Below are 27,572 nucleotides of genomic sequence, written 5' to 3' on the forward strand. Positions count from 1 at the left end.
GCGCTCTATACTGGGCCTATTCTTTTGGTATATCGCCAATGGGTGAACTTACCGTGCAATTAGCGCATTCAGTTTCTAAAGTAAATTCTTCTAATCGATAGTTGGCCAGCTGACCTCCTGTGACTTGAAGCCAGCTACTCTGCACGTTTGGAATACGTTCAAACGACCACTTATTGTTTTCGAAGTAGTCCATACTTTTGCCATGGCATAATTGGGAATTCCGCATCTTCTCACACTCATGGGCATTGGCTTCTATTGGCACCCTTGATTGGCTTGCGGTTTGTCAACCCCAGAAGTCAGTATAGATGTGTTTCTTTTCTAGCCACATGGTAGATGAATGACAAACAAAACGGGTTATTTGGGGAAGAGTGGAATAGACATCATAATAAACTGGAACAGCAGAAAGAGGGCTTATTTGATAATCACAGTCATCACTAGTGAATTTTAGGAAGTCTCTTGGCTGAGAAGCCGGATAATTGCAAATAGTGATGTTATGAGCATGGAGGCGACAGAAAAACGGTATGATGAGGAGAGTTGGGAGACATAATCTACGAGAAAAGGTAATGTCAAAATCATAATAAGGATCCATTTAATGAATTTTAGAGATTAAGATTGCTACCCGTACGCGACGGTTAGCTAGATAGAAGCTGGACGCAAGCTTCGTACGGCAGGCTCCCATAGTAGTGTTAGCCTCCACGAGACAAGCTAGATTTGCTCCGATCCAATGTAAGATTTTTCAGCTAGCATCAGACTTGGGTTATTCAAGCAAAGTCAGCCAGCAACGCGCGAGCTTGTTGTATCTGTCAACTTGAAAAAAGAAATTCATGGAACTGGATTCGAACCCGAGTCTCACGGGTCGCAGTCGCGGCTTCTTCCAATTACCCATTTGGCTTATACATTATATAAGAATTTTAAACTACTAATCAGCAGTAGTCTATCCTATACAAAACTTATCTCATCTTCACAATAAAACATCCCGCATAAATATCTTTACTTTTTATTGTTATAAATTACAAGCTATAATTAATGGGAATATCAAAGAGCTATCTTATGTTATTTTTAAAAATTGCAAAAACTTGTTTTATTTTTAAAAAAAAATTTCTTATTACGGATCGTTAAGATTTTAACATTTTAAGTTAATATTTTAACAGATGATTGATTTCCTAAAAAACATGCTTAAGAAATATAACCTAACTTTTCATAATAAACAATTTGAACTGAAATTCGCCGATTATTTAATAATATTATACTATACTAGCAGCCCACAAAATCCAAGCTAACCCTTTCATGCGCCAAGCTTAACACCTAGCTGTAAGCTATATTATAGCGAGGGGGAAGCTTGAATAAAGTAAGAGTTTTGTTAGCTAACCAAACTAAAGCTACCCTGTAAACGATAAACTTGACAACTGCAAGCAAGTGCGGGTGCAGCTTGAAGAGACAAGAGCTTTGTTAGGTTTCCTAACTCAAGCATACCGTTACATACGGCAAGCTTGATATCGGTAGGCTAGCGCGGGGAAAGCTTTGGTGAAGCTAACGCCAAACCCCAAGCTTGAAGTTTCGCACGGGTAATACAAAATTTCTAATAGAGCGCTCTAGTAAGATTACTAATAGTCATGAGTGTTAAAAAAATCCACAGTTCAATTGTGTGTACACAGTAATTAGAATTTAAACAAGGTTTAAAGATAGTTTTTAAGTGATTCTAATGTGATCTGTCTATAAAAAAAAAACAAAAACACAAACAAAATTTTAAGATTTGACAACAGGTTTTAAAATAATCCAAGGACGTCGACTCGAAACCGTTCTCCAAATATTTCCTTATCATTTCAACAACAGTTTTGTTGAACCGCTCCATTTGCCCATTAGTCTGAGGGTGATATGCAGTTGCCTTCATGAGTTTAATGTTTAAAGCTTTACAAAGCGAACAAAACAAGTCATGCGTAAAATTACTACCACGATCGGTAATTATTGCTTTTGGGGGACCATGATGTCAAATTATTCATTCTACTAGGGCCTTACTGGTACTAAGGGTGGTTCAGTTGGTAGGAGGAATGACTTCTATCCATTTAGAAAAGTAATCCGTGATTACTATTATATAAATGTTTCCTTGAAGTGAATGAGGTTTAATTGGGCCTAGAAAATCTAAGCACAACACTTCAAAAGGTCTTGTAGCGAGGTCTAATGGATTAAGATAGGCTTTCACGTTGTGCACTCGACGTCCTAGTGTACATGGTTCACATTAAGTACAATATTCTTTAATATCCCGTAGCATGGTAGGCCAATAATATTTATCCTGTAGACGAAGGAATGTTCGTCTAGTTGCCATATGTCCTGCCAAAGGAGAGTCATGGTATTCTTGTAAAAGTTGCTTCCTAAGAGAAAGCGGAACAACCACTTGACACTGTCCAAAGTTTCTTCTTTTCACCGATGTAGGTTCATAGTGTTTACACAGTAGACCATCTTCGACTAAAAAAAAATCTATTTCACTAACCCAAGAAGGAATTGGGTCATCCTCTTTTTGCCAAGAATCATTTTTTTCAAAAAACGTAACGATCGCTTTGCACAAATAGTTTTTCTGTTGTTCCCGGCAGATTACGTTGTTTTCTTCAGGAGTGGCCGGTATTTGTTTCATCGGTATTCTTGAAAGAAAATCAGCATTCTCGTGTACTCGACCTGGTCGATACTGAACACTGAACTTCATATTAGATAACCAAATCGCCCATCTACCTAGTCACCCTGTTTCATCCTTAAAGGTTTGCAACCATTGAATAGGCCTGTGATCGCTTACAATAACAAAACGTTGATCTTGTAAGTAATGTCGGAATCATTTTATCCCGAAAACCACTGCTGCTGCATCTTGTTCTATTGTCAAATATTTGATATCCCCATTATTTAGATGTCTGCTTGCATAAGCTATGGGTTGGTCCTTTCCATCTTTCATTTGAGAAAGGACGGCTCCCAAGCCATAGTTACTTGCGTCCGTGTAAATCAGAAATTCCCTCGAAAAATCCGGGTATATAAAGATAGGTTCTGATATTAAACATTATCGCAAGTACTCAAAAGCTGCAATTTCATCTGTTTTTCAAGTTACACTATCAGTAGGTTTTCATTTAGTCTGTGATAACAAGGGGTGTGCGATGGTTGAGAAATGTTTTACAAATCGCCTGTAGTAACTGGCAAGTCCCAGTTTTTAGTTTCCCCTTTCTTCAAACAAAGTGAGTTTTTTTTTCCATTTCCGTCATAAACCTCTGGAGGACTGGGTTTCAAATTTTTTTTCTGGGGGAAAAAGTTTGCTCCGTGTCCAATTTATTTACGACGAAAACATTTATCAATAGCTTGACTCTCCCTTGCTTTACAATTGCTTATTGAGTAATCGTTGTGAAAATCACAAAAATATAAATCCCCTGTTTTATTGATTGGAGGGTTTGACTGTGGTGAGCGCTGTGAAAAACGTAGAGGAGATGATGTACTTTGAAATAGGAGCGATCCTAGATGATCTTGTGCTAAACACGGCTGCACTTTTTCCTGAGAATGCAACCCTACCTGTTCACCGACGCTGCGCTTGTCACATTTAAAGCCTGATTTCCAAAGTCGACGTGCAGAAAATTCAAGATTTTGCGTTCCGGCAACTCAGAATGAGGGCCATGGAAAAGCTGCAAAAAATTTGGAACAAGCAGAATTCTAGTTCTTTAAATTCTGATACAATTTTTCATCATTTGGGTAGCCTAATAATTTAAAAAAACGACATCCGATGGAATTCAGAATATTCTGCCATCTGCTGTTTCGTTCGACTCCCGAAAAAAAGCTCATGGAATGAAAAAATTATTGGAAGGATTCGGCATAAACCCTATGACTCCCAATGAAGAGCAATGTCTTAAAGAGTATGTTTCCGTAATGAAGTCTCTCGCAGAAGCACTTGATGTTCCTCAAGCTAAAAAAAATGTGGGCATGGGTTTTCTATTGCCAACTATTTCGTTTTTAAAAAATAATTTAAAATTGCTTAAAGACGACGCGTCTATTATTTACTGTCAGCCACTTGCCACTTATCACCAGTCTGTTGGATGCCATCCAATTTCGGTATTTTTTTTTATTGTTTTTTATTAAAATAACTATTCATTCTCTCTTAGGTTGGAAAAGATGTTCTCAGATAACGAGTGCGATTGGCTGCAATTCCGAATCCAATGTTCAAGCTGCCGTGGTTGGAAAGTGAGGAAGATACAAGGCGTGCAAAATCTGTGTTTAAGTGTGAATACCAACGTTTACAGGGCGTCATGGAAATGTCACATTCGTAAGTCTTTTTTTTCTAATATAAATGGAATGCGAAACGAATTAACATTTTGAATGTATTTTCCAGCTCAAAGAAAAGCAGCGATGGGACATCGTCGTCTTGTTCGGATCATAGCAAACAAAAAAACAAATGAAGGACTTCTTCTCATTTATAGTGTAACGAAAAAATTTAACAAACAGCAAATTGAGGATGAAGTGGAAAAATATTTGAAATTCTGTAATAATTTAGAACATTTGGAGGAGTACTCCACAATGAAATTAATTTACAAGTAAGTAGCCCTTTTCTAGTATTATATTGTTTAATATGAAAAGGTGTCAAATAATAATATCTTATATAAATATTTCCAGGTGTTATAACGGGACTCTCCCTTCTTCCGCAGCAGTTGAGAGGCTCTTCAGTCAGGCTGGTCTAATTTATTCACCTAAGCATTGAAGTTGACGGACCAACATTTCGAGATGTTGTTATTTTTAAAAGTAAATGCATTTGTATTCAACGAAGGGTGAAAAGTGTTCAACTTAATATTTGATTTGAAATAAACTTAACGAAATACATAAAATGTCTAGAAATTGATTTACATTACATTTAAGAATTGTATTTTGCTAAAACATTTGAAAAAAATGTAAGTCGTACACCAATATCATATAAAATTCTTCGTGCAAAAAAGAAGTTCAATAAACAGTGTTAAATAAAATTCATAAACTTTTTTCTGTATGAATATTTTTTCATAACTTTTACAGAAATGGATAGCCCTTACCGATCTATTTCTATAAAATTTATTGATTTCGGTGATTTCGGGTTCAAAATTTCCCCGATAGTAATTATTTTATTTTCATATTTGACTGGGGGGAGGGGATTACCTTAGGGTGTCCCATTTTACATTTTTTGTCGAATTTTTTAGCGCACTACAGGATTTGGGTTGTATTTTTAGTCAAAAAACGCTTTCCACTAGTTATTTTTCCAATAAATTAATATTTAAGGTCACCACAACACAAAAAACCGTTTTTTGGACTGTTTTTTTGTGTTTCGAGTCTCATAACTCCCGAACATTTAAAATTTTTAATGCTGACTGAAGTAATTTATGTTCATTGGCCAATTTTAAATACATGTCCCAAGTTTCATTAAGAAATATTAACATTTAGATATCCCACAAACAGTTTTTATTTTAACTGGTTGGCAACGTTGGGAAAAATGACAAAAAACCGCCAAAATGTAGAACAGAAAAAAGTATTTAGTTGAAGGTGTTTACTAAGTGTGGCTTAAGCAACTAAGGAGAATGTCAAAAACGACTAGAAATTCTCAAAAGGATGTTTTCATAGGTTATAGTAGTGACGTTAGTCTTGCTTTAGGTGCTAAACTGTCATTAAACGACGCGGTTCTGAAACGATTGTTCAGTGTCAGACAAAACAACAAACTTAAACGAGTTCGCACCATGTGTTCAGAAGTTTTCCATGTTGAATTAAAGCCCCTGTGGCTCAGATAAGGAATCCCGATTAAGGAAGATCACAAATGCATAAATCTAATAGAAAAACTTTGGAAAGACTTTCAAAAAGTCAAGAAACTTCCAGCTGATAGGACAAGTGAAAAAAGTAAAGCTTACATCAACATTTTTACTGTCAAACTCAATCAACTTTGTGATCTTTCGCCGAAAGCTGTGAAGAAAATAATGATGTGCTCCAGAAATGATTATTGGAAGGAGGACTACGACTTTTTGAAAGGCCAGCGTCGTTTTCCACAACTTGGTTCAATGGGATGCGTCGATCGAATTTCAACAATAAGAGAGAAAAAAAAATTTAAAGATTTGATTGAAAAAACTAAAAAAAAAGCTGCCCAAACACAAGGAAGTGCAAGTGCTGTTTTATCCGATGAGTCAGAGGACGACGATGAGTCAGAAGTTGAATTTGATCTGACATCAGGCGATGAATTTGAACCAGAGTCATCACGATCAACACCGAGACCAAAATCTGTAACGTTAGAAATCCCAACAAAAACTTTATCGAAAGATACTGAACTATCGGCTGATGCTAAAGATCTGAGCATTCGATCTCATACCATATCATGTAAGCGGCATTTGTAAATTGCGGTGGAGGAGATATTAACAAAATCACTCTATCTAAAAGTAGCTGCCATCGCCAACGTAGTGAAAGTCGATTGAACAAAAGTGATGCCATCAAATCAGACTTTATACTTGAAAAAGTACCTATGCTGACACATGTTGTAATTCATTGGAACTCCAAAATGATTAAGTAAGAGTTAGATCAGTGTTGATAGAATATTATACAGATAATTCATAAAATTTCTTATAGGTACTTCACTGGTTTAAGCAGCGAAAGAGTTGTCGGGATGATAAGTGGGCAACCAATTATTGAAAAGCCGAAATTGCTTGGAATACCAGTTGTACCTCGATCAACTGGCGTCGCTCAATGTCAGGCTTTTGTAGGATTATTAGAAGAGTGGCAAGTTTTGAATATTGCCATAGCAATAGTATTTGATACAACCTCTTCGAACACTGGCCGATTAAGCGGCTGTGCTATATTGATAGAAAAACGTCTAGGGAAAGCTTTACTATGGTTCGCTTGTAGGCATCATGTCTACGAAGTACATGTTAAACATGTATGTGATCATATCAATGGATCCAGAAATAGCCCTTCTGACTCGCTATGTGTCCGATTCAGCAAAGAATGGCCAAACATAAACCATCAAGAAATTTCGGTTAGTAAACGTACTTTTAAAAAATTTTCTTGACACTAAAAACATATACGGTCACCTTAAGGACCTACAAATGCTTGATAAAGGTGAAATCTGTGATGAACTACGAGCTATAGCTGAATCCGTTGGTGAGTGGGGCAATAAACTGTTGGAAGAAGACGTTTTTCCCCGCGAGGATTACAGGGAATTGCTGGAGCTTACTTCAGTGTATCTTGGCGTGGTTGTGTACCCTTTCAAATTTCGAAAACCAGGTGTGTTCTACGAAGCATAATGAATGAAATGATGTGCTGTTTTATTAACTACTGTAGCTTAATCTTGTTTGTTCTTTTTTTTTTTTTAAACAAGCGCCCACCATCACGCTAGGTTTATGGCGTATGCTATATACTATTTGAAGATGCAGCTTCTATCCAATTCATTCGAAATGTCTGTTGATGAGGTGCGAGGCGTCAAAAGGATGGCGAATTTCATAGCTTTGTTTTATACAGAAGCATTTTTAAAGTCCCGCCTTGCATCTGCTGCCCCATCATCCGATAAAAAGTTTCTGTCATTGATGAAAATATTCGCCAGGGAAGATAAGTCGGCTGCAGAAGTTTGTGTTAAATCTGTTTTTAACCATTTGTGGTATTTGTCAGAAGAATTAGTGGTTTTTGCAATATTTGATCACGGTCTACCTTCGTCACTTAGACTAGACATGGTTTCAAGGCTTCTGTGTATTCCCCGCCCAACACGTTACATATCGCAAAAGCCTAAATTCCCGAAATTTGATCCATTCCTAATTGATTTCCCAAGGCAACTCATTACTTTTCTAGGACCAAGAAGCTGGTTGCTTTTTGATTTGCTCATGCTTAAAGGGGAACAATTAGATTGGACGCATTCTACATCAGTTGATAGCTGGGAAAAAATGACCGGATATAAAACAACGGAAAAAATTGTTCGCTCTCTCGAAGTCGTTAACGATTGCGCCGAGCGCAGGATAAAATTAGTTTCTGATTTTAAAGACGTATGCAAAGATGTCAAAGAGCAGGAAGCTCTTTTTCAGGTTATAGAAAATCACCACAATCATTTTACTTCAGCTACTAAAAAAAATTTGAAGGGTGTAGAATAAAAATCTGTATGGTTTAGCGTAGAAATTCAATAAAGGAAATAAACAAACTGTTTGTAGGATATCTAAATGTTAATATTTCTTAATGAAACTTGGGACATGTATTTAAAATTGGCCAATGAACATAAATTACTTCAGTCCGCATAAAAATTTTTAAATGTTTGGAAGTTATGAGACCCGAAACACAAAAATAGTCGAAAAAACGGTTTTTTGCGTTGTGGGGACCCTAAATATTATTTTATTGGAAAAATAACTAGTGGAATGCGTTTTTTGACTAAAAATACAACCCAAATCCTGTAGTGCGCTAAAAAATTCAACAAAAATGTAAAATGGAACACCCTAGGATTACCCGCTACCCGTTAAACAGTAACGATCTGCCCTAAAAATGATACAGAGTTGCAATATAGCTACACAACAAAAGAATCCTCCCAAAGAATCCGCTAGGGGCGCTGACACCTGGGTTTGTCATCATTTTGCAGCGTAAACCATGGAGAGTGACGGCTGAGTGGTCTCTGTTCGTAGTTTAATCATCGAAAAAATCGGGTTTAAGCTAAAATAATTACAAATTAATTCATGTTGTTTATCTATTTTTCAATATCCCATGTAATCAGCTCTAGTTTATTTGTTTATATTCGATGTAAGCAGAGCTGCCGTTCGATCACGAAATTGCGATCGGTGATCTCGATCTCGATCCTACCCCAACTTGGGATCGAAGAATCCAAATCGATCGGGGTTTTTTATTTGATCGATCGATCGGTGAAATCGATCTTTTTGATCATTTTTTTAAAATTTGTATTTCCAGTGTGCTGCATCACACAGACGATAGTGAGGCATAAATACATAATGACAGTTCAACTTCATACACATAATTAGTTACACATGTAACGTTGGCGGTGATAGCTTCTTGGCTGTTTTTGACTGATTAGCCACCCAATCCCGAAAGCATGCACCTTTCAGTTTTGAAAAAACAAGCATTTCGAAATTTGGATCCGAAAGACTACATCTTCTACTACTGAAACTTAAGCCGGCAGTGCTAAATAAGCGCTCACAAGCAGCTGATGATGGTAAGCCTGCTATACCCCCTGGGAAAATCAAATGAATATAATAAATGTTATATCAAATAAAACTGTGTATGAAAGTTCTTCACTGAAAGATCTTCTTTATCGTGGGAAAACAATTCAACAGGGTGATGTCACCATTTCCTAAACATGTGAATAATGCATAATGTCGTCTGAAAAAATCAAATCGTGTGGGGGAAAAGAACTATTTGTAATAGCTTCGTGAACGACCCATAGATGGCGCCACAATCGGAAAGATCATCGATCAAGACCATTTCGATCTCAATCTCGATCCAAATTTTGGGTTGAGATCAATGATCTCGATCTCGATCGCAAAAAAGTCATGGATCCATAATCGATCTCGATCATTTTAATCGATCGCGGCAGCTCTGGATGTAAGTGACACTATGAGCATGATATGTGAATCCCTAAGTCTTATGCAGTGCTATTATCTCTTAATCTAATATTTTAACATTTCCTTGCAATAGAACAAAGAAGATGCCGAACGGTTGTTATGTCCCCGGATGTAAATCTGGTTTCACAGATTACCCCAAATATCTCGGGAAATTTAGGGGGGGTTCCCAAAATTTGTTGATCTGAACACAACCAACAAACGGTCCCTTTCTTGATTTTTGAATACGTAGAAATAAGGAATCACATCGAAGCTAAGCGTTACAAAAAATATCATTCAGGAGTTGAAAACAAAGCATCAAAAGTTCCATAAATTGTCATTTATGGTAGTTTAAATAAAAAGCCGGAGACTGATCATGAGATAAATGATAAAGCGTTGAATTATTTATTATTATTATATTATATTAGGTTAATTTTCCTAAAGTCGTATTTCGCATATCTCGTTTGCTTTAAATAAAACAAAAACCCTAAAGGTAAGTAGACTTTGTACTAAAGGCTATGCCTTACGCGGTAAAATCGGCAAAATGATGACTAACCCGGGTAGTCAGCGCCCCTAGTGGATGCCCAAAAATTTTATCAAGCTTTAGCAGATTCCAAAGTAAGCAGAGGACAGTTCTTCGACCTCCAGTTTATAGATCATGATAGTGCTAAGGCAATTAGGACATGGGGTAGAGAATCTGGAGTTCTGTAGTTCAAGTCCCGTCGATGATTTGCTTTTATTTTACAGTGAATTAAATTTTGGGCCTCATTTGCTGAAGAAAATGTACATTTTTTATTATTTAAGGCTTAAAAGAGTTTTTTTTGTAAGGAAGCAGGAAGAAAAAGTAAAAAATGATCTAAAAAAGTTTCACAAAATTTAGTAAATCTGGGAAAAATGAAAAAATACGAAAAACATGCAAAAATACGAAAAAATAGGAAAAAATGAAAAAAATATAGGAAAAATTGAAAAAATACAACATACATTTAAAAATGTATTTTTTTTAATTCGTACACCCAAAATGATGAGTCGACCACCCCCAGGCAGTGTTGCCCCCGATCATCTTTTCGCAGATCAATCTTTTTTCCGATCAACGTTAAAAGAGTTGATGGTTAAAGTCTATTTTACCCGACCAAAGTATACTTAATAATTTAACTTAACTAACTTAACTTAACTTAAACTTAATAAACTAAACTTATAATTTCACTACTAAAGAAACTTAGCGGGACGAAGCCCGAGCAAAGCGAGGAAAACAGGGGATTTGGGTGGGTAAAGTAAAGTATAGCATAGTATAGTAATATAATAAAGTAGTAAAGTATAATGAATGAAAGTCTATACAGTATACTTAATAATTTAACTTAATTAACTTGACTTAACTTAACTTAAACTTAATGAACTTAACCTTTAATTATACTACTAAAGAAACTAAGCGGGACAAAGTCCGAGCAAAGCGAGGAAAACAGGGGATTTGGGTGAGTAAAGTAAAGTATAGTATAGTATAGTAATATAATAAAGTAGTAAAGTATAAGGAATGAAAGTCTATACAGTATACTTAATAATTTAACTTAACTAACTTAACTTAACTTAAACTTAATGAACTTAACCTTTAATTATACTACTAAAGAAACTAAGCGGGACAAAGGCCGAGCAAAGCAAGGAAAACAGGAAATTTGGGTGGGTATATTAAGTATAGTAAAAATAAAATATTTACCAATATAAGTTATCCGTATTTTTTTTATTTTTTATTTTTACCCGACCAACGTAAATTAAAGTAAAGTAAAGTAAATTAAGTAGTTTACTTAACTTGTTTACTGATTTGGTCACTAAATATACTGAATTGTATATACCGAATCGTTCTCTATTTACTGTCAGACTTATAAAAGTTGCTTTAGAATGACACTGTTGCCAAACGTAGTAGTGAGGCGATTTTGCCGTAATTAAAGTGTAGTATTTACTAAATTGTTTGTTTAATATGAATACACTTATAAAAAAAAGTATGTTGGGTAGCTGTGTGGTAGAGCAATGGATTAGTTTGCTAGTTGTCACAGGTTCAAATCTTACATTTTCATTAAATTTTAAATTTTTTTTCATTAACTGGTTTATATCAAGTAAATATTAAAATAATCGACACTTTGCTATAGTTTTCCTTTATTGTTTATTGTTGTTTTGTTATATTTAGTACTATTTATATTTAGTATAGTATAGTATATAGTATGTATATTTAATATTCTACTATACTTTAGTATACTACAAACTATACATTGTAGTATATATACTTTACTATACTATACTGCACAAAAAAATCAGTAGTAATATGAATTTAAATAAACAAATTTAGTAAATGAGGTAGCTTAGTGGTAAAGCACTGGATTACTGTGAGAGAGACCATAGGTTCAATTCTTCTTATCTTACATTATCATTTTTATCATACATAAATTTTTATTTAAATAATTGAGTAATTGAGTTTTCATTTGGTGGTGTATACGTTCATAATAACAGTCTGGTTTCAAGTATGGGTTAAAGTCTATAAAATAGACTTTAACCGAGTTGATCTTATGGCAATCCGTTTTACCAATAAAAAAATTTTTTTTTTCGTCCCCCCCGTGGTCAGTATTGGAAAACCACGTGTTATTCATGGTGTGATTGGTGTTGTGTTGTGCTACCCACGTTGAATTCTCACGAGATGATGGAACCTAGTGAGCTGGATAAAGACGGTAAATACCAAGTGTTAATCTTAATAAATTCTGTATTAAATTTCAGCTGTTTTGGTTAGCTCAAATTATGAAATTACAAGCTCAGTTACTTGAGCAAAACTGATTGTTGGAAGCAAGAAAGGGAAACTGGACTTTCCAAAAAGTCAAAGATGTGTTCCCAAAATTGTCATTGACTGAACCCGAGGAGGAGTTGGCCGTTAGTTTCGTAAAATACAAAAAAGGTAAGCAATATAAGATAAATATGTCCCATTAAAATGTTATAGCATGTTGTGTTTTTGCAGATAACAGTGGTGTGGCACAACGAGCCAAAAAAAGTAAGGATAGTTGCCTTAAGCCATGTGAACATTATTTCTGCTGCATGAAAGAAATATGGCAGCCCAAATACAGATGCCGAGATGAAGAACAACTGAAAGAACTCTCAAGCCTCTCGTTGGGCATTAGGAACGTTAAATATTACCGAGACTGGAGCAGTGCTGAGTTGTGCAGTGAAATAGAAAAGTATGTATGTTAAAACATTTGTTTAAATTGTAGTGCTGAACTGTTCTCTTTAGTGTTTTTAAAGGCCTGGCCATCTGTGGAGGATACTTTTTATGTATGAAAATGGGAAAATTTTTGAAGCATGTTATGAGTAACGAGCCCGATGGGAAATCAATTGAAATTACTGAAATTATGAAATTTTTAACTACAACATCTTTTAACAGTTCTTTTTATATTTAGGGAATATTTCCAAAAATGGTGTACATCATTCCAATGCAAAACAGCATCATTGGAACACCCGATCCTAATTTTAAAATACCGACAGTAACATGCCGGGATTGCAATAGAGAGGTTGCAAGGTCAAGGATGCTCACTCACAAGGAGAACCAATGGTAATTGATTTTTATACAGTATTTATAAACATCTTATCACTTTTTCTATATTTTAGTTTCGAGGAAATGCCATTGGCTGGGGTAAACAAATACGAATGTAGTTCGTCTTCTGCCTTTTCTCCTGCTGTTGTTTCTGAACAAAGTTCATCTCCCCCAACGAGCTCCTTGTGCAACGATCAAAGTCATTCTCCAACGCAAATCACAAGCCCGAATAGTTACCGTCCCAGTCGTTCTCCGTCCACAAGTATTGAATCTTTCCATGAAGCAAGGAGCCCAACTCGCAACGATTCGAGTCGTTCTCCAACGCGAACGAGAAGACAGTATAGCTACCGTTCCAGTCGTTCTCCGTCTAAAAGTATTGAATCCTACTACGAAAAAAGACGTCTATGGTCAAGGAGTCCATCTCGTAACGATTCGAATCGTTTTTCAACGCGAATGAGAAGACACAACAGCTACCGTTCCAGTCGCTCTCCATCTAAAAGTATTGAATCTTATCATGAAAAAAGACGTCTTTTGTCAAGGAGTCCATCTCGCAACGATTCCAGTCCTTCTCCAACGCGAATGAGAAGACAGGATAGCTACCGTTCCAGTCGTTCACCGTGTAAAAATATGGAATCCTACTATAAAAAAAGACGATTATTGTCAAGGAGTCCATCTCGCAACGATTACAGTCGTTCTCCATCGCGAATGAGAAGACAGAACAGCTACCGTTCCAGACAATTGCCATTAACAAGCAGCTCTCGTCACGATTTGAGTCCTTCCCAGGCTGAAAGGAAAAGTCCCTCTGGTTCAGATAGGAAACGATCAGCATTGTCCAAATCCAAAAGTCCCTCTCTTGTAACAACCGCGGCAAGGACAAATGTTTTGACACTCGAAAACGTCATGGAAATTAAATTTCCATCAGTCAATGAAATGGAGCGTTACATTCAGGAAAATAATGCGCAAATAATATCACGGAATGATTGTCTAAACATGCAACCAACTGAAACACCACATCATTCAGCACAACCAGTTGAAACACCACATCATTCAGCACAATCAGTTGAAACACCACAGCATTCAGCATACTGTGCTGAGCCTCCTGCGATGTTATCGTCACCGCTTGGCAAAAACGATGCTCCCTTATGTTGTGGTGATAATATATTTGAAAAAGTCAACGGTAAATACCCATCTGGCGATGAAGTATCTGAAAAGCTAAATCAGTATTTGGAAGAAAGCAAAAAGGAACTTGAGGATTTATTTGCTGAGCCAGAAGAAGAGGTTATGGATTGTAAAAAATTGGAATTCGTTCTAGGAATCGTCATGCAACGAATCAAATCACTTCAGTGCCTCCTGTATCTTGAAAATTTGGAAAGACATACAATTTTGATCGCTCCATCCATCGCGATCTCTTTGATACCATGATTAGTATTTTTTGCAATTGTCAGAATTTGCACAAAGATTACTACGGACAAACTGTAGATTTCGTAAAGTCGAAATTAGACGATATCTTCACCGGAGAAAAAGTAACAAGAAAATACATTTATGATGTTTTAGTTCCCGAATGCTTCACATTTGCAGTCATGAAGATTCTTTGCGTAAGCAACGCTGTAGCATCTAATATTAGACACATTGGGTTCTCTGTCCAACAAGTGAACCAGTTATGTGAAAAGTTTAAACGTGATTAGTTTTTCTTTTATATGTTTTGAACGTCGTGTTTTGAATCTCCGATTATTGATCATTTTCTACTTTGTATTACTGCGTTGACACGATGGTATTTCCCTTTTTTTTTATAAAGAAAATTTTACTGCTCTTAGTGAAAGTGTATCATCTCTTACTACATAACCATGATTAAATATAATGTTTCGAAAGCATTTGCTTGTTTTTACATTGAGGCACTGGAATACTATAATTGCAGTTCTTGCGAGACGGAAGTCGATCGTGACTACAATAGAGAACATTCTGCGACTACTTTTGCAGATGACACGAAGAGGCAGTGTCGATGTATATATTCGTTCGCTCTCTCTATTCCTGGTTGCTGGTACTTGAGCGAAAATGTCGACGAGTTTGATCGCTTCGTCCGCAGTCTAACGTCTATTTTGTTTTAATTTTTCCCGCCGAACTCGACTTATCCCAAACTCCTCCGCGCCCAGGTTGACAAAAGGGTTCAGCAAGAGGTGTAGTATAGCAGTACACCGTAAGGAGGATCGAAAGACCATTATTGTGGATATACCATCCTTTGCCCGTCCAAAGTTGTGAGGAGCGCAGACTAATTTACGTATTAAACATCGATTACGGGATGCTGTCCCGAATCTTGGATCGTTTGTTCTCTCCCTGGATTGGAAACTTTGCGGGATTTCCTTTCTTTTTTTATGCGGAGCTCAAACTATTTGTTGTTTTTTTTCTTTGGCATCAACGAGGTAAATTCAGGTTGGATGGGCAGAGAAATGCCGGGAGTGCTTGCGATAATTATAAACTATGTGTTTTTTCATGTATTCGTTAACCGTAAAAGTTGAGTCAAGAGTGTAATTTCCATTCATGTTGGCGGCAGCCTGCGGGATTTTTTTTTTGTCGATCCATTTTTTTCAGAAAAAGTCCGCCCTGTTAAGGTATGCGAGTTACTGCGCTTTTTCCCTTTTTTAAAAAATTTGGTGTAAACTGATAACGCCTGCAGGCCACCGCCCAAATGCATGAAAATTGTACCCTAGACTTAACTTTTCACGCTGAATCAAAATATCCAGTCAGAATCACCATAATATGTACACACGCATGTGTAATCAACGGCGAAAGAATTTCACTTTCACGCGCTCTATTATCCGGCTGGCGAATGTTGCAATGAAAAAAAGCATAAATAATAATTGAAGCAACTATTATTTATGTTTGTTTATTATTTGTTTTTATTATTTATGTTCAATTTCAATCTGCTGGCTATTAATTTACCTTTTATTCTAGAGCACCCCCATAAGGGTGCTGCTGCCGATTAACTATGACTACAGTTGCTTGACATCATTTGCATCATTATTTTTTATCACCAGTCTACCATATCTGAAAACATATAAGTTCTAATACTTAATATTTAAATTTGCTGACTAAACTTTTTTTTTCTTGTTACAGATTACACAAGGAGTTTGTTGCCAGTGAGCAAATATACAGTTGGTTGGCATGATTTGCATAATTATTGCTGGTCAGTAGACTACGATACCTTAACACATGTTAGAGATGATACATTAAATATTCTTATCTGCCGACTATTAATTTATTATTTATTTCAGTTTATTTCCCAAGGATTTTGCCATTACTTAACTGTAACTACAGTTGCTTGACTCATTTGCATTATTATTGATGATCACTATACTATGATAACTGAACACATATAAAGTGATAATACTTAAAACATTCCAGTTCTGCTGACTTAATTTATTATTCATTTATGCTAGTCCCCTGTCTTAACTTGAAATCTAAAATCTATTGTCCATGTTGGTTTTCATTCTTCTCTGATATTGATTTGTCTGTTTGTTAATGGATCGTTATGACATGTTTTTTTATCGTTCGTTTGTTACGAGGGATCAACATAAATCAGTTGTTCCCATTAAAAATTACGATGTTGGCTTTTCGTTAGTTTCATTTCTAATTTGTATTACTACAAATATTAAGAAATATAATTTTGAACCAAACATCTTGCTTCAATGTAAGAACGAATAACATTATCCTTTGTAATACATGAAATTGGGAAATTTTTATGAACCACATTTTGACGATCGTCCACGAAATCTTGAAAATCTTCATAATACTCAGGTATTTCAACTTCGACGTATTCAATTTCCTTATCACTATCGTGTAAATGAGTGTTTGCAGCAAACGTCGATGAATCCTATAACATCCCACATAACAATTCAGTGCAGAAACTCGTCCTAAGTCCATCCTATTAGGACGTCCAGCACTGGACCTATACAGGACTGCCTTAGAACGTATTTAAATCAGCTTTGTTGTTGAAACAATTTTGCGTCTGATCCCGACGTGTTTTGGCAGGTTTTGGTAAAAACTTTTTAAAATCCTAGGTTGCCAGTTTTGAAAGCTTCTTAAAAAACAATCTGGCAACGTTTGCGAATAAAGAAGTAAAGAAAAACGCCAGTAGACGCCACAGTAGTTGCTTAGTGTCCAGTGTTAGTTAGAGTAGAGTTAGTGTTAGAGTCGCCATTTTCGTTTCATACAATTTCATTATTTTTAATGGCGTGTCGGCGACAACGATCTGATTTAGTGGGGCCGAGGCAAAAAAGACGAAATGTAAGTGAAGCGGTTCGTGATAGTTACATGACAACTGACGTGCACTTAACTTCCTATGAGGTTGACCATAGTGCTGGTGAAAATCATCTCGCTGTAGTTTCTCGTGTGAAATTGAACACGGTTGAAGATCTGCAAAGTGAAACAAGTAATTTTTATGACGGTGAAACCAATTGGGTGTCCAGTGATAGTGATGTTGACAATGACGGTGGCTTAGAAACGTTGTCTACAACTTTGTTAGACGAAAAACTAATTTTTCGACAGACGAAGACCATAAGTTCTTTCCGTGAGAAGCTGGCATCATGGGTGGTCGATTGTCAAGTGAATCAAAGTTATGTTGACAAATTACTTTTCATTCTAAAAACAATTCCTGAAAGCCATTTATTAGATCTTCCAGAAACATGTCGTTCATTATTACATACTGTTCGAAAAACCCCGTTAAAAATAGTCGACCCGGGCCATTACCATCACTTGAGAATTGCTAACGGCATTTTGCAAATGCTTTTCAAATTGAAAATCATAAATCTCTCCAATCCTAAAATTAAACTCATTGTTAACGTTGATGGCATTCCCATTGCAAAGAGCTCCGGCAGTCAATTCTGGCCTATATTAGGCCTCATTGTTGATATTCTAAATTCAAAACCATTTCTCATTGGCATTTACCATGGTCACAGTAAGCCAAAAAACGCCAACTTGTTCCTTGAAGATTTTGTAAACGAAATGTTACAATTGACAGAGTCAGGGCTTGTAAGTAACGGACAAAATTTAAAAATTGAATTGTTGGGTTTCGTGTGTGATGCTCCGGCAAGAGCATACATATCCGCCACCAAGTCTCACAGTGGGTATTCGAGCTGCTCAAAGTGCATCGAAGAGGGTGATTGGGAGGGGAAGGTGGTTTTTTTTAACGAAAACGCACCACTTCGCAGTGATGCAACGTTTAGAAAACGAGAACATGAAGACCATCACACTGGAAAAACAATATTAGAACGATTGCCCATTGACATGGTTCAGTCCTTCCCTCTTGATTACATGCATTTAGTTTGCCTCGGGATAATGCGCAAGTTGCTTTGGGCTTGGATTCGTGGTTCTTTAAAATGCCGAATTGGTCTCAGAAGTGTTAACAAGATATCGAATTTTTTGTTAGTTATTTCTAGCTATATTCCTGCCGACTTTGCGCGTAAACCCAGGTCCCTTTGCGAACTAGCAAGATGGAAAGCCACGGAATTACGTCAATTTCTTTTGTACACTGGTCCCGTCGTCTTAAAACCAATTTTACCAAAACCACTCTATTTGCATTTTTTATTACTACACACAGGTATCAAGATTTTGACTCACAAATTGTTAAGCCAACAATTTAACGATTACGCAAAACAATTACTTGTCCTTTTTGTGAGTCAATGTCGAGAACTTTATGAGAAAGATTTCTTATCTTACAACGTACACAACTTGATACACCTGGCTGATGACGTAAAAACTTTTGGACACTTAGACAATTTTTGTGCATTCCATTTGAAAATCATTTGCAGCAAATCAAAAAGCTAATCAGAAAACACGATAAGCCCTTACCTCAAGTGATAAGGCGAATAATCGAAATAGAAAAAAATTTATTGAATGAAGCTGAAAAGGAAGAAGTAGGTGCCGTTACATTAACAAGAAAACATTTAAATGGGCCGGTTTTGAACAATTGTTCCGGTAGTCAATTTATGTGCTTGACAGTAAAATCTTACTGTAATTTAAAATCTTATACTGCTGCTGACTGCTGCGTAATTCTTCATGGCGAGACTATTGTAAAAATTTGCAATTTTGTTCAATACGAGTCGGGAATATTTTTTGTCGGTCAACAGTTTAAAGTAAAAAAAAATCTGTTTGACTCGCCTATTGAGTCATCGCGACTTGGCATTTATGTAGTAAATCAGTTGGCTGCCATGCATTATTGGCCTGTATCGCGGTTTAAATCAAAAGCTGTAATGATTCCTGTTCGCGCCGAAAAATTTGACAGTTTTGCCGTTTTCCCGTTATTGTTTGAACAAATGGGGCACTAAATACATCCATAATTGCGTATGTCCTTCCTAACTTCTTTAAGAACAATTAATGGTACGGAATATTGCTTAAAAATAATTTATTTCAAATCGATCATGCGTTAATAATCAATTTTATTTATATTGCAGGCCTACCTAATCTTGTTATCCGGCAACTATGCTTTACCCTACCTTTTACATGTGACTGACTGCTGTGCTGGAGATAATTTGTCTGCATACTTTTTACAAGACCAGGATAAAAACATCTTCCTTAACATTGCTTTTAAGTACGTCTTTTCGGTTGATGTAGCATGGTTCCCCAAGTGTCGTTGGATGCGATGTAATTTTTTTTTCTGCAGTGATTTTTCATATTGGATAATTCTTTGTGTCACATCACTCATCATAGTGTGATTATAAGCCCTCTTACTTTGGTAAAAAAAAGAAGATCAACATTTTTTCCAGGTAAGATAAGAGTTAATTTAATGATAGGAATGTTACATTGAGTGCTTTTTTCTTCCAACAGATGTTTTGTGTCGTCGAATTTCTCGATGAAGGTAAAGGGAGTGCAGTTGAAATCGTGCCAAAGTCTTGGTGTGTTGGACACAAACATTGTTGGTGGCCTCCATCACTGCATACCGCAGATGACTTGACAAAGCTTCTCATGAAATCAGGACCGATAGATGAGTCCACATGGACCATACACATTGCAGCAGTCCTTGCTTCATACAGTAAAGCAAACATTACTTTAATCTTTAATAATATTTATAAAGATCACTATGTTGCAATAAATTTTTTATTTTTAGATAATTATGGAGAAGCTAATGTAAATGTTGCAAAAGCTATGAAAGGCTTGCCAATTCATAGCAGTACTGACATCGAAGATCTGGGGAAACATAAACGGAAGCGGAAAGCTACAATGAAGGCAGCCTCAGCCTCCTCGTCTTTCTTGTCTCGTAAATCAGTGATTCCATCGCCAGCAAACGATCCGTTTTCTAGTGATGTGGGCGATAGTGACGTGCAGCCACAATCATCAGATGAAGACATGGATATTCAGTCTACACCCATTAGTCAACGCCAAAGCGAAGCACACAATTCTCATATTGTACCTCACAATGTCGGTACTATTAGAGGTAATACAATCAATTAAGCTTATGCAGGAATTCACTTAGTACGTTTTAAAACTTATTTTATTTTATATCGTAAAGGAAGGAAGAATTGTGGGCTTCCGCTAGTTCCTACCGCACTAGGGTTAACAAATAGGATTTGTACAAAAGACAAAGCCCACAAAACGAGCAATCACCCCCCATCATCGCTAAATTCAGGTAAGATATTCATATTCACTTTTAGTACCATCACATTGTTTCAACTTTGGAATTTTTCCCAGTATTGCAAAGCCCCATCCATGACATCGGAAGCCAAAACAGCAACACCTTTGAAAATGATTACCAGTCGACCTCCACATCCACCGAGCTGAGTATTGCGGCTTCTAGGCCAGTTTACGCAGTCCGCACCAGAGTTTCAAAGACATTTCCCGTTACTGAATGTACGCGGTTAGCAGACAGAGCGGACTTAAGGTCAACTAACCATACCACTACCCCAGCTTCGTCTCTATCAGGTAAGATGTACTAGGATCAAATAAGAAGATTAAACTAACTTTTTTTTCAGAGGTACAGTATGATGCACAAAAAGGTGAACACCGATTTTTTTTTAAAGCCATCTATGGGTAGGTAATATTAACTGTATACTTTTTTTCAATAGAGGAAGGGTGGATTTGGCGGAAAACCCCCATAAGCGGAGGCTGGGTAGTTTAAGTGTAGACACCTCTCTGTAATGCTTCTGGCGATAGGAATAAATGTCTGGAAAAAAGTGTGTGTTGTATTTTTCTTAGACACCCGAACCCTTCCCCCCCCCCCAGGCGAAGAAGAAAATTTATAGAATTATCTAACAATCACGATGTCAAACTCTTTCACCCGTCATTGTAATGATTACACCAAACAAGCACGTATGAAAACATTCAAATAAAAACGCATAATCATATGTTATTATAAAAATATTATTAGTAATCGATACTGTTACGGTTTAACAAGAAACTGAACTAAAGAATTGAGACGTACGCTACTTAAGGAACTATTCAACAATGTATTTACCGCGAGGGGCAGCCAGACAGACCACCGTCAGAGCTCCCTCTTGAATCAAAGCCAAAGAACAACTGCCACACACCCTCGCCGTTTGTCTTCGGCCGAGAGTGTGTGCAAAAAAAGGGTGAGGGAAAAAAGGGGGGTCGCCCCATCTGGCGATACAATAATCAAGCATAAACGGCCTAGGCCTTCTAGCGGTTAGGCCGAGATGGCGGGCCCGCAACATTCGGCCCTTCCTGACCTGCGTTTCGCTTTCTGCCTGCGACTTTCCATACCAACACAAAACATAAATACAAGAAAGTAAACACTGAACACAGCTAATGAAAGGCGCATTTCTCTCTAATATTCTAGCGCCAAGCGAGACGCAAAAAAAAGGAGGAAAAAAAAAAAAAAAAACAACAAAAAAAAATTTCAAACAACTGAAACAAAGGAACAGAAAGGAGACAAGAGAGGAAAACACTTCATGAGCAACGCCAACGTGTGAATGGAATTGGCGCGCCGACTGACAAGTAGGGGATTATAGACACAAGAAGGAAAGTACGAGGAAAGGGAAGAGTAACTAATGAACTGCTCTTAACTACCCCAGATAGAGCTACTACGACTTGGGCGGAAGCTCACCTTAACTTAAATTCCATCGATAGGATTTGATTCACGTGGAAATGAATTAAATAGCAACAGGACAATTATAATAACATTAAGCTACATGGTAATAATTGCAACGGATTGGAGAAAAAGACACAAATTGGGAGGGAAAATACAAAAAAAAAAAAAAAAGAGACAAAAACAAAACAAAAAAAAATAGGGAAGACAAGTAATTCGACAACACCGGCCAAGGCTTCTAAGGTTTTTCCATGACGTAATCAAGCTGCCATCTTGGCTTCTGTCGGATTCTTCCATGCCTAGTTGTACTGGGCTCCAGTTGTTGCGGCGGAGTTATTGACGCTATCGGAGGAGGCAGGGTAAGCACAGGTGACGGGACCACCTGAGTTTTTCGCGCATGGCCGCTTATGATGGTGCTAGACCCAGTTTCGCTGTCATCAACATCTTCGGCCTCATTCTCGCTAACTTCATCGTCAATTTCTTCCTCTACTCTAAGTCGAAATAACTTGAGTTGACATACGTGAGCGTTGAATCGCCTCCACCTCTTCCGTATCCTTTTGGCCGGTAAGTCTTCTACGAGGTAGGTTGTTGGGCACACTTGACGCACAATCTGGAATGGACCGACAAATTTAGGGAGAAATTTTTTTGATAAGCCAATCTTCTTTATGTTTCGGCGCACTAGCACTGTATCACCCGGTTTAAAGGGAGCTACCGATCGTCGACGTTTGTCAGTATAACACTTGTATTTTTTTGTTTGCAAGTTATCTTTAGGCGTACTGCCCGGCGCATTGCACTAACACGACGCAGAAACTCTTCACGCGTCTCTGGGCACTCATTAGGCCAATCAAATGCGTTGTCACCTGCGTGATTAGGTGTACGACCATATACGAGCTGGAATGGCGAATATTCTGTGGTCGACTGCTTTGCGGTGTTAATGGCTGCAATCGCGTCCGGAAGTAAGTTGTCCCAGTTGTTATGGGTTGGGTTTAGGTAAGCAGCAAGCGCGGACGTCAGTGACCTATTCATCCGTTCGATAAGTCCATTTGTTTGTGGGTGTTCCGCTGAAGCGAGGACATGCTTTACACCCCAAAGCCTTACCTCCTCGTCCATCTCGGCACTGGTGAACGCACTGCCTTGATCACTTATTTTCCGAATCGGCACGCCGTGTCGGTTGATTACTTGGTTTTTGATGAACCGGGCTAGATGAATTGTTGCCGTAGTTGGTACAGCCTCTGCTTCGACCCACTTCGTTAAGTAGTCGATGGCGACGACTACGTGCACATTGCCTCCGTCAGTTTCCTTCAGCGGCCCCAAGTGGTCGACGCCGATTGTATGGAATGGGTGTGATGGTGGGGGGATAGGCTCCAGAAGGCCGGCGTGGGGACGAGATACGTGCTTAAAACACTGACAATGAACACAGGACAACACAAAATTACGAACATGTTTTGCCATTCGTGGCCACCAAAAACGATCAGACAATCGGGAAAGGGTCTTTTCAATACCAAAATGACCACTTGTCGGGTCGTCGTGGTTACGGCTCAAAATTTCTCTACGCATAGTGGAGGGAACTACTAACAAAAACTTCCGCCCTCTATCAATGGAATTTCTTTTAAATAAGACCCCCTTAAATAAAACAAATTCAGAGTCTGGGTTAGTAGATAGGTTAGTAAAGAGTGGTCGGATCTGACTACCAATTTGTTGCAGATACGCCACTTCAGCCATTGAGTAATTGTTTGATTTTAGAACGCAGCTAAGATGTTCTGTCATGGAGGTCCCAGTTACCGTTAGAGGTACGGCAGGGTTCCGTGAGAGAGCATCCGCTACGGGATTTTCGGCACCCTTTATGTGCCCAACGTGAAAATCGTATTCTTGCAATTCAAGAACCCACCTAGAAAATTTACCTACTAACTCTTTTTTTGAAAATAACCACTTCACAGCTGAATTATCAGTCTTTACTTGAAATGGACGTCCATAGACGTAACATCGAAATTTTTTAAAGCCCACACAAGGGCAAGACATTCTAACTCGTTAGAATGATACCTACCTTCCGCATCTGTCAGACGCCTGCTAATAAAAGCGACGGGTCTTGGCCCGTTCTCGGCGGGTTGCATCAAAACGGCTCCCAGGCCGAGATAACTCGCGTCCGTCTGGATTTCTACCTCCAGCTTGTCATCAAAGTGGGCTAAGACGGGCGTGTGGCATAGCCGCTTGACAAGGGTTCCTTTTGCCTTCTCCTGAGTTTCTCCCCAATCCCATCTCGCATTCTTTTTCAGCAGGGCGTGTAGTGGATGTGCAATGGCCGCAAAATCCGCTATAAACTTTCTGTAAAAAGAAGCTAGGCCTAAAAAGGCTCTCAAAGATTTTACATTATTGACTGGGAAATCAGTCAACGCCGAGACTTTTTCTGGATCGGGGCAAATTCCCTCCCCACTGATAACATGCCCCAAATGTTTCACCCGAGACGTTCCAAACACACATTTTCTTAGATTGAGGGTTAAATTGGCTTTTTCTAGCGCCACGAGCACTTGCTGCAATCTCTCCTGGTGTTCCCCAAATGTCTTCCCGAACACCAAAATATCGTCCAAATAGACGAGGCACATTTTCCACTTTAGTCGCCCTAGTACACGATCCATAAGCCGCTGGAAAGTAGCTGGTGCATTTGCAAGACCGAACGGTAGTCTTTTAAATTCAAATAGGCCGTCGGGGGTCACAAACGCTGTCTTGTAGCGATCACTATCTGCAACCGAAACTTGCCAATAGCCGCTGGCTAAGTCGAGGGACGAAAAAATCTTGGCTCCAGCCAAACAATCGAAAACGTCATCCATCCTAGGTAAGGGGTACACGTCCCTTTTCGTGACGGCGTTCAATCGCCGATAGTCCACGCAAAACCGATGATCTCCTGATTTTTTTCTGACGAGAACCACGGGTGAAGACCAAGGACTTTGGGAAGGTTGAATAATGCCATCTCGAAGCATTTCGCCCACTTTTTCGTTGATGAGATCGCGTTCGAATTTAGATACCCTATAAGGCTGGCAGAAAACAGGGTTAGCTTCACCTGTCTGGATAGTGTGTTCAACGTCACCTGTACATCCAATTTTGTCTACTCCAGATGGGGAACATTGGCAATGTTTAGCGAGCAAATTAAGGATTTCCCTTTCCTCTGCCAAAGAAAGGCCGTCACCCATCTTGATCTCCGATCGGATCTTGGGTATTTCCTTCGCTTGTAACGCAACGCATGTTACGGCCGATGGCTCCGGTTCTGGCACGCCATTTTTCACTACGGACACCTGGAATTCAAAATCTAGACTGACTTGCGCGACCAGCTCACTCCGACGTAGTCTTAACGTCTTCTGACTGAGATTCACGACAGGAATTTTTAGTTTACCGTCTGTTACCGTGACCAAACAAGATGGGATTATCCACGATTTTTCGGGGTGCCTAGAACAAGTGTTTTTAACGATGACCGTCCCTGAATAGTTAATTGGAATTTTCCCATACACAAAAAGCATGGAATCTTGCGGGATACATACCAATTTCGACGGTTTGAACGAAACCGTACCGCTCTTCCATGAGCGGTTGGGCAAATTTCTTGAAATATGCTCGACGATGTCGTCGCCTATAATTGGTTCGTTTTCCCCTCCAGTTTTGTCTGTCAACTCTAATTCGTCCTCCCCCCGCATTTAAAGATTTTACGTCTAACTCTGTTTTTCTTTTAGTTGCTCCACTCTCGTCTTTAAATGCGATTGGTACGATTTTACCCTCCTGAACTATGCAACTCGTTCTACTCTGCACTATCCAATCAGCACCTAGAATGACAGCAAAAGGGGCTGATTCTACGACTGCTACTTTCTCAATTTCTACTTTTGTCCCGGACCAATGAATTTCTAACGGGATTTCATCAATAATATGGACGACCCGATTGTCTATTCCACGTAAAATGACCAAAGATTTACTATTATTTAGTTTGAAAGAATTAAGAATCGTTTTACTTTTTACTGTTGTTACGCTCGCCCCGGTGTCGACTAAGGCCAATACCTCCCCCACAGATTTTATCCAGATTTTAATAAGTGGTAATTGTATTTCTGAAAGGGGCGAAGAAAAATAACCTTTTTCTACGGCGGTGGAGGAAGTGCCCGCGGGCCTAATCCGTTTCCCTGAGCCTGTGGACAAAAGCGTCGCAAGTGCCCCACTCCGTTACAATTGAAGCAGCGCTGGGGACCCTGTCTATGCTGAAAGCCCGCTGGGGCTCCCGTTGGATGTTGCGATCCTCTGTTGTTCTGAAGTGTGAGTCTTTCCAACTTAGCTGTAAGTTGCGATATTGTACCTGAGAATGCCATCAAAGCCGCACTAATATCCGGCTGCTGGGGTGGTGGGACGGCATTGTCTTGATACCTGAGACCAAGGGGTTGATGAGGCTGGAGCTGCTGCTGAGGATAATGTAGATTTTGTGGCTGAGATGATGGAATTCCTGAAAATCCTGGGGGCGCTATACCCCTTCGTGACGACACACCTAGATCTTCTACCTCTCGAATTCTATCCATAAAAGCAGCCACGGAATCTGGAGCGTTGTTTAACATGGCTGCCACATGTTCCCAACGGTTAAGGCCATTGATTAAAAAGGATACTTTCTGTTGTTCAGTCAAGACGTGTGGTGCCATACGAAAAATACTTGCTTTGGCCAGCGTATATGCGATGCCTGATTCTCCAACCTGCTGAACCCGTCCTTCCACCAGTCGATACCATTCAGCCGGCGGGACGCGGAGCGTAAAATTAAATGCTAAAGCAGCCGACCAATCGTCCCATTCGAGCATTTCGTGGCCCGTCTGTACGTGCCACTGGAGTGCCGTGCTGGCTATCCTACGTATTGCCACCTGCCGACGCCTGGCGTCGTCCCAGTGCTCGGCCTCCGCAACTTGGTTGACTCGTTCAATCCAATCTGCTCCGTTTTCGTCTGGCTTACCCTCAAACATAGGGACTGTGGCTACTGCGGATGAAGAAAGTCTGTTGTTCCCATCTATCTGGACTTGTAGTTGTTGCTCCACCTGATTAGCAGCCAATTGCCTTAGAGCTGTATTTTCTACTAACTGATCGCGTAAGACTGCCATTAACTGATTGTGCTGTTGTTGTTGCTGAGCACGCTCTTGAGTAATACTGGCCGTAAAGTCAGCAAGAGCGGCGGTCAAAGCGGGATCCATGGCTTCACTCTGATCCTGCGTTTCTGGTTCAGAATTTGGTTTTTCTTCAATCGGAGACAAATCAAAAGAAACTCTACCACTCGGTGAAGTAGCAATCGGTGCTACTAATCTTACCGTAAGTGTCGGCGTCCCCAGTGAATGCGTATTCTCGGATTGCCCCGAATTACGTGTTCTTATGTGGTAGCTAGGACGATCCAAACCCCCTTTCAGTTCTTTTTTTGGAGGCATGCAGCAAAGCC

General features: G+C 38.6%; 1 protein-coding gene and 1 pseudogene across 2 annotated transcripts; both read left to right on the forward strand.

Moving 5' to 3' along the window:
- The first annotated feature begins 5,473 nt into the window (after nucleotides 1-5,473).
- On the forward strand, nucleotides 5,474-7,968 carry LOC116917742 (annotated as a pseudogene).
- Nucleotides 7,969-17,253: 9,285 nt separating this feature from the next.
- On the forward strand, nucleotides 17,254-21,429 carry LOC123470017. 2 transcript variants are annotated; one of them, XM_045169482.1, is made up of 9 exons: nucleotides 18,929-19,476; nucleotides 19,551-19,687; nucleotides 19,760-19,862; nucleotides 19,924-20,128; nucleotides 20,204-20,530; nucleotides 20,606-20,722; nucleotides 20,785-21,015; nucleotides 21,066-21,089; nucleotides 21,159-21,429. In XM_045169482.1, exons 4-9 carry the CDS (start codon nucleotides 19,924-19,926, stop codon nucleotides 21,209-21,211), a joined length of 957 nt encoding a protein of 318 aa, XP_045025417.1. In that variant the 5' UTR covers nucleotides 18,929-19,476; nucleotides 19,551-19,687; nucleotides 19,760-19,862; the 3' UTR covers nucleotides 21,212-21,429. The 2 variants fall into 2 exon arrangements, 1 of the variants encoding a protein (XP_045025417.1); XR_006643381.1 differs by lacking the exons at nucleotides 20,606-20,722; nucleotides 20,785-21,015; nucleotides 21,066-21,089; nucleotides 21,159-21,429 and having other exon boundaries at nucleotides 17,254-19,476; nucleotides 20,204-20,340.
- The last annotated feature ends 6,143 nt before the right edge of the window (nucleotides 21,430-27,572 follow it).

The sequence above is a fragment of the Daphnia magna genome, linkage group LG2 (assembly GCF_020631705.1).
Source record: "Daphnia magna isolate NIES linkage group LG2, ASM2063170v1.1, whole genome shotgun sequence".
NCBI lineage: Eukaryota > Metazoa > Arthropoda > Branchiopoda > Diplostraca > Daphniidae > Daphnia > Daphnia magna.

What these genes read in the sequence shown, in the direction of transcription:
- LOC123470017 (XM_045169482.1), top strand. Translation starts at nt 19,924, where the DNA reads ATGTTTTGTGTCGTCGAATTTCTCGATGAAGGTAAAGGGAGTGCAGTT. An exon ending in AGCAGTCCTTGCTTCATACA is followed by an intron (nt 20,129 to 20,203) that starts GTAAAGCAAACA and finishes TTTTATTTTTAG; the next exon opens with ATAATTATGGAGAAGCTAAT. An exon ending in CCCATCATCGCTAAATTCAG is followed by an intron (nt 20,723 to 20,784) that starts GTAAGATATTCA and finishes AATTTTTCCCAG; the next exon opens with TATTGCAAAGCCCCATCCAT.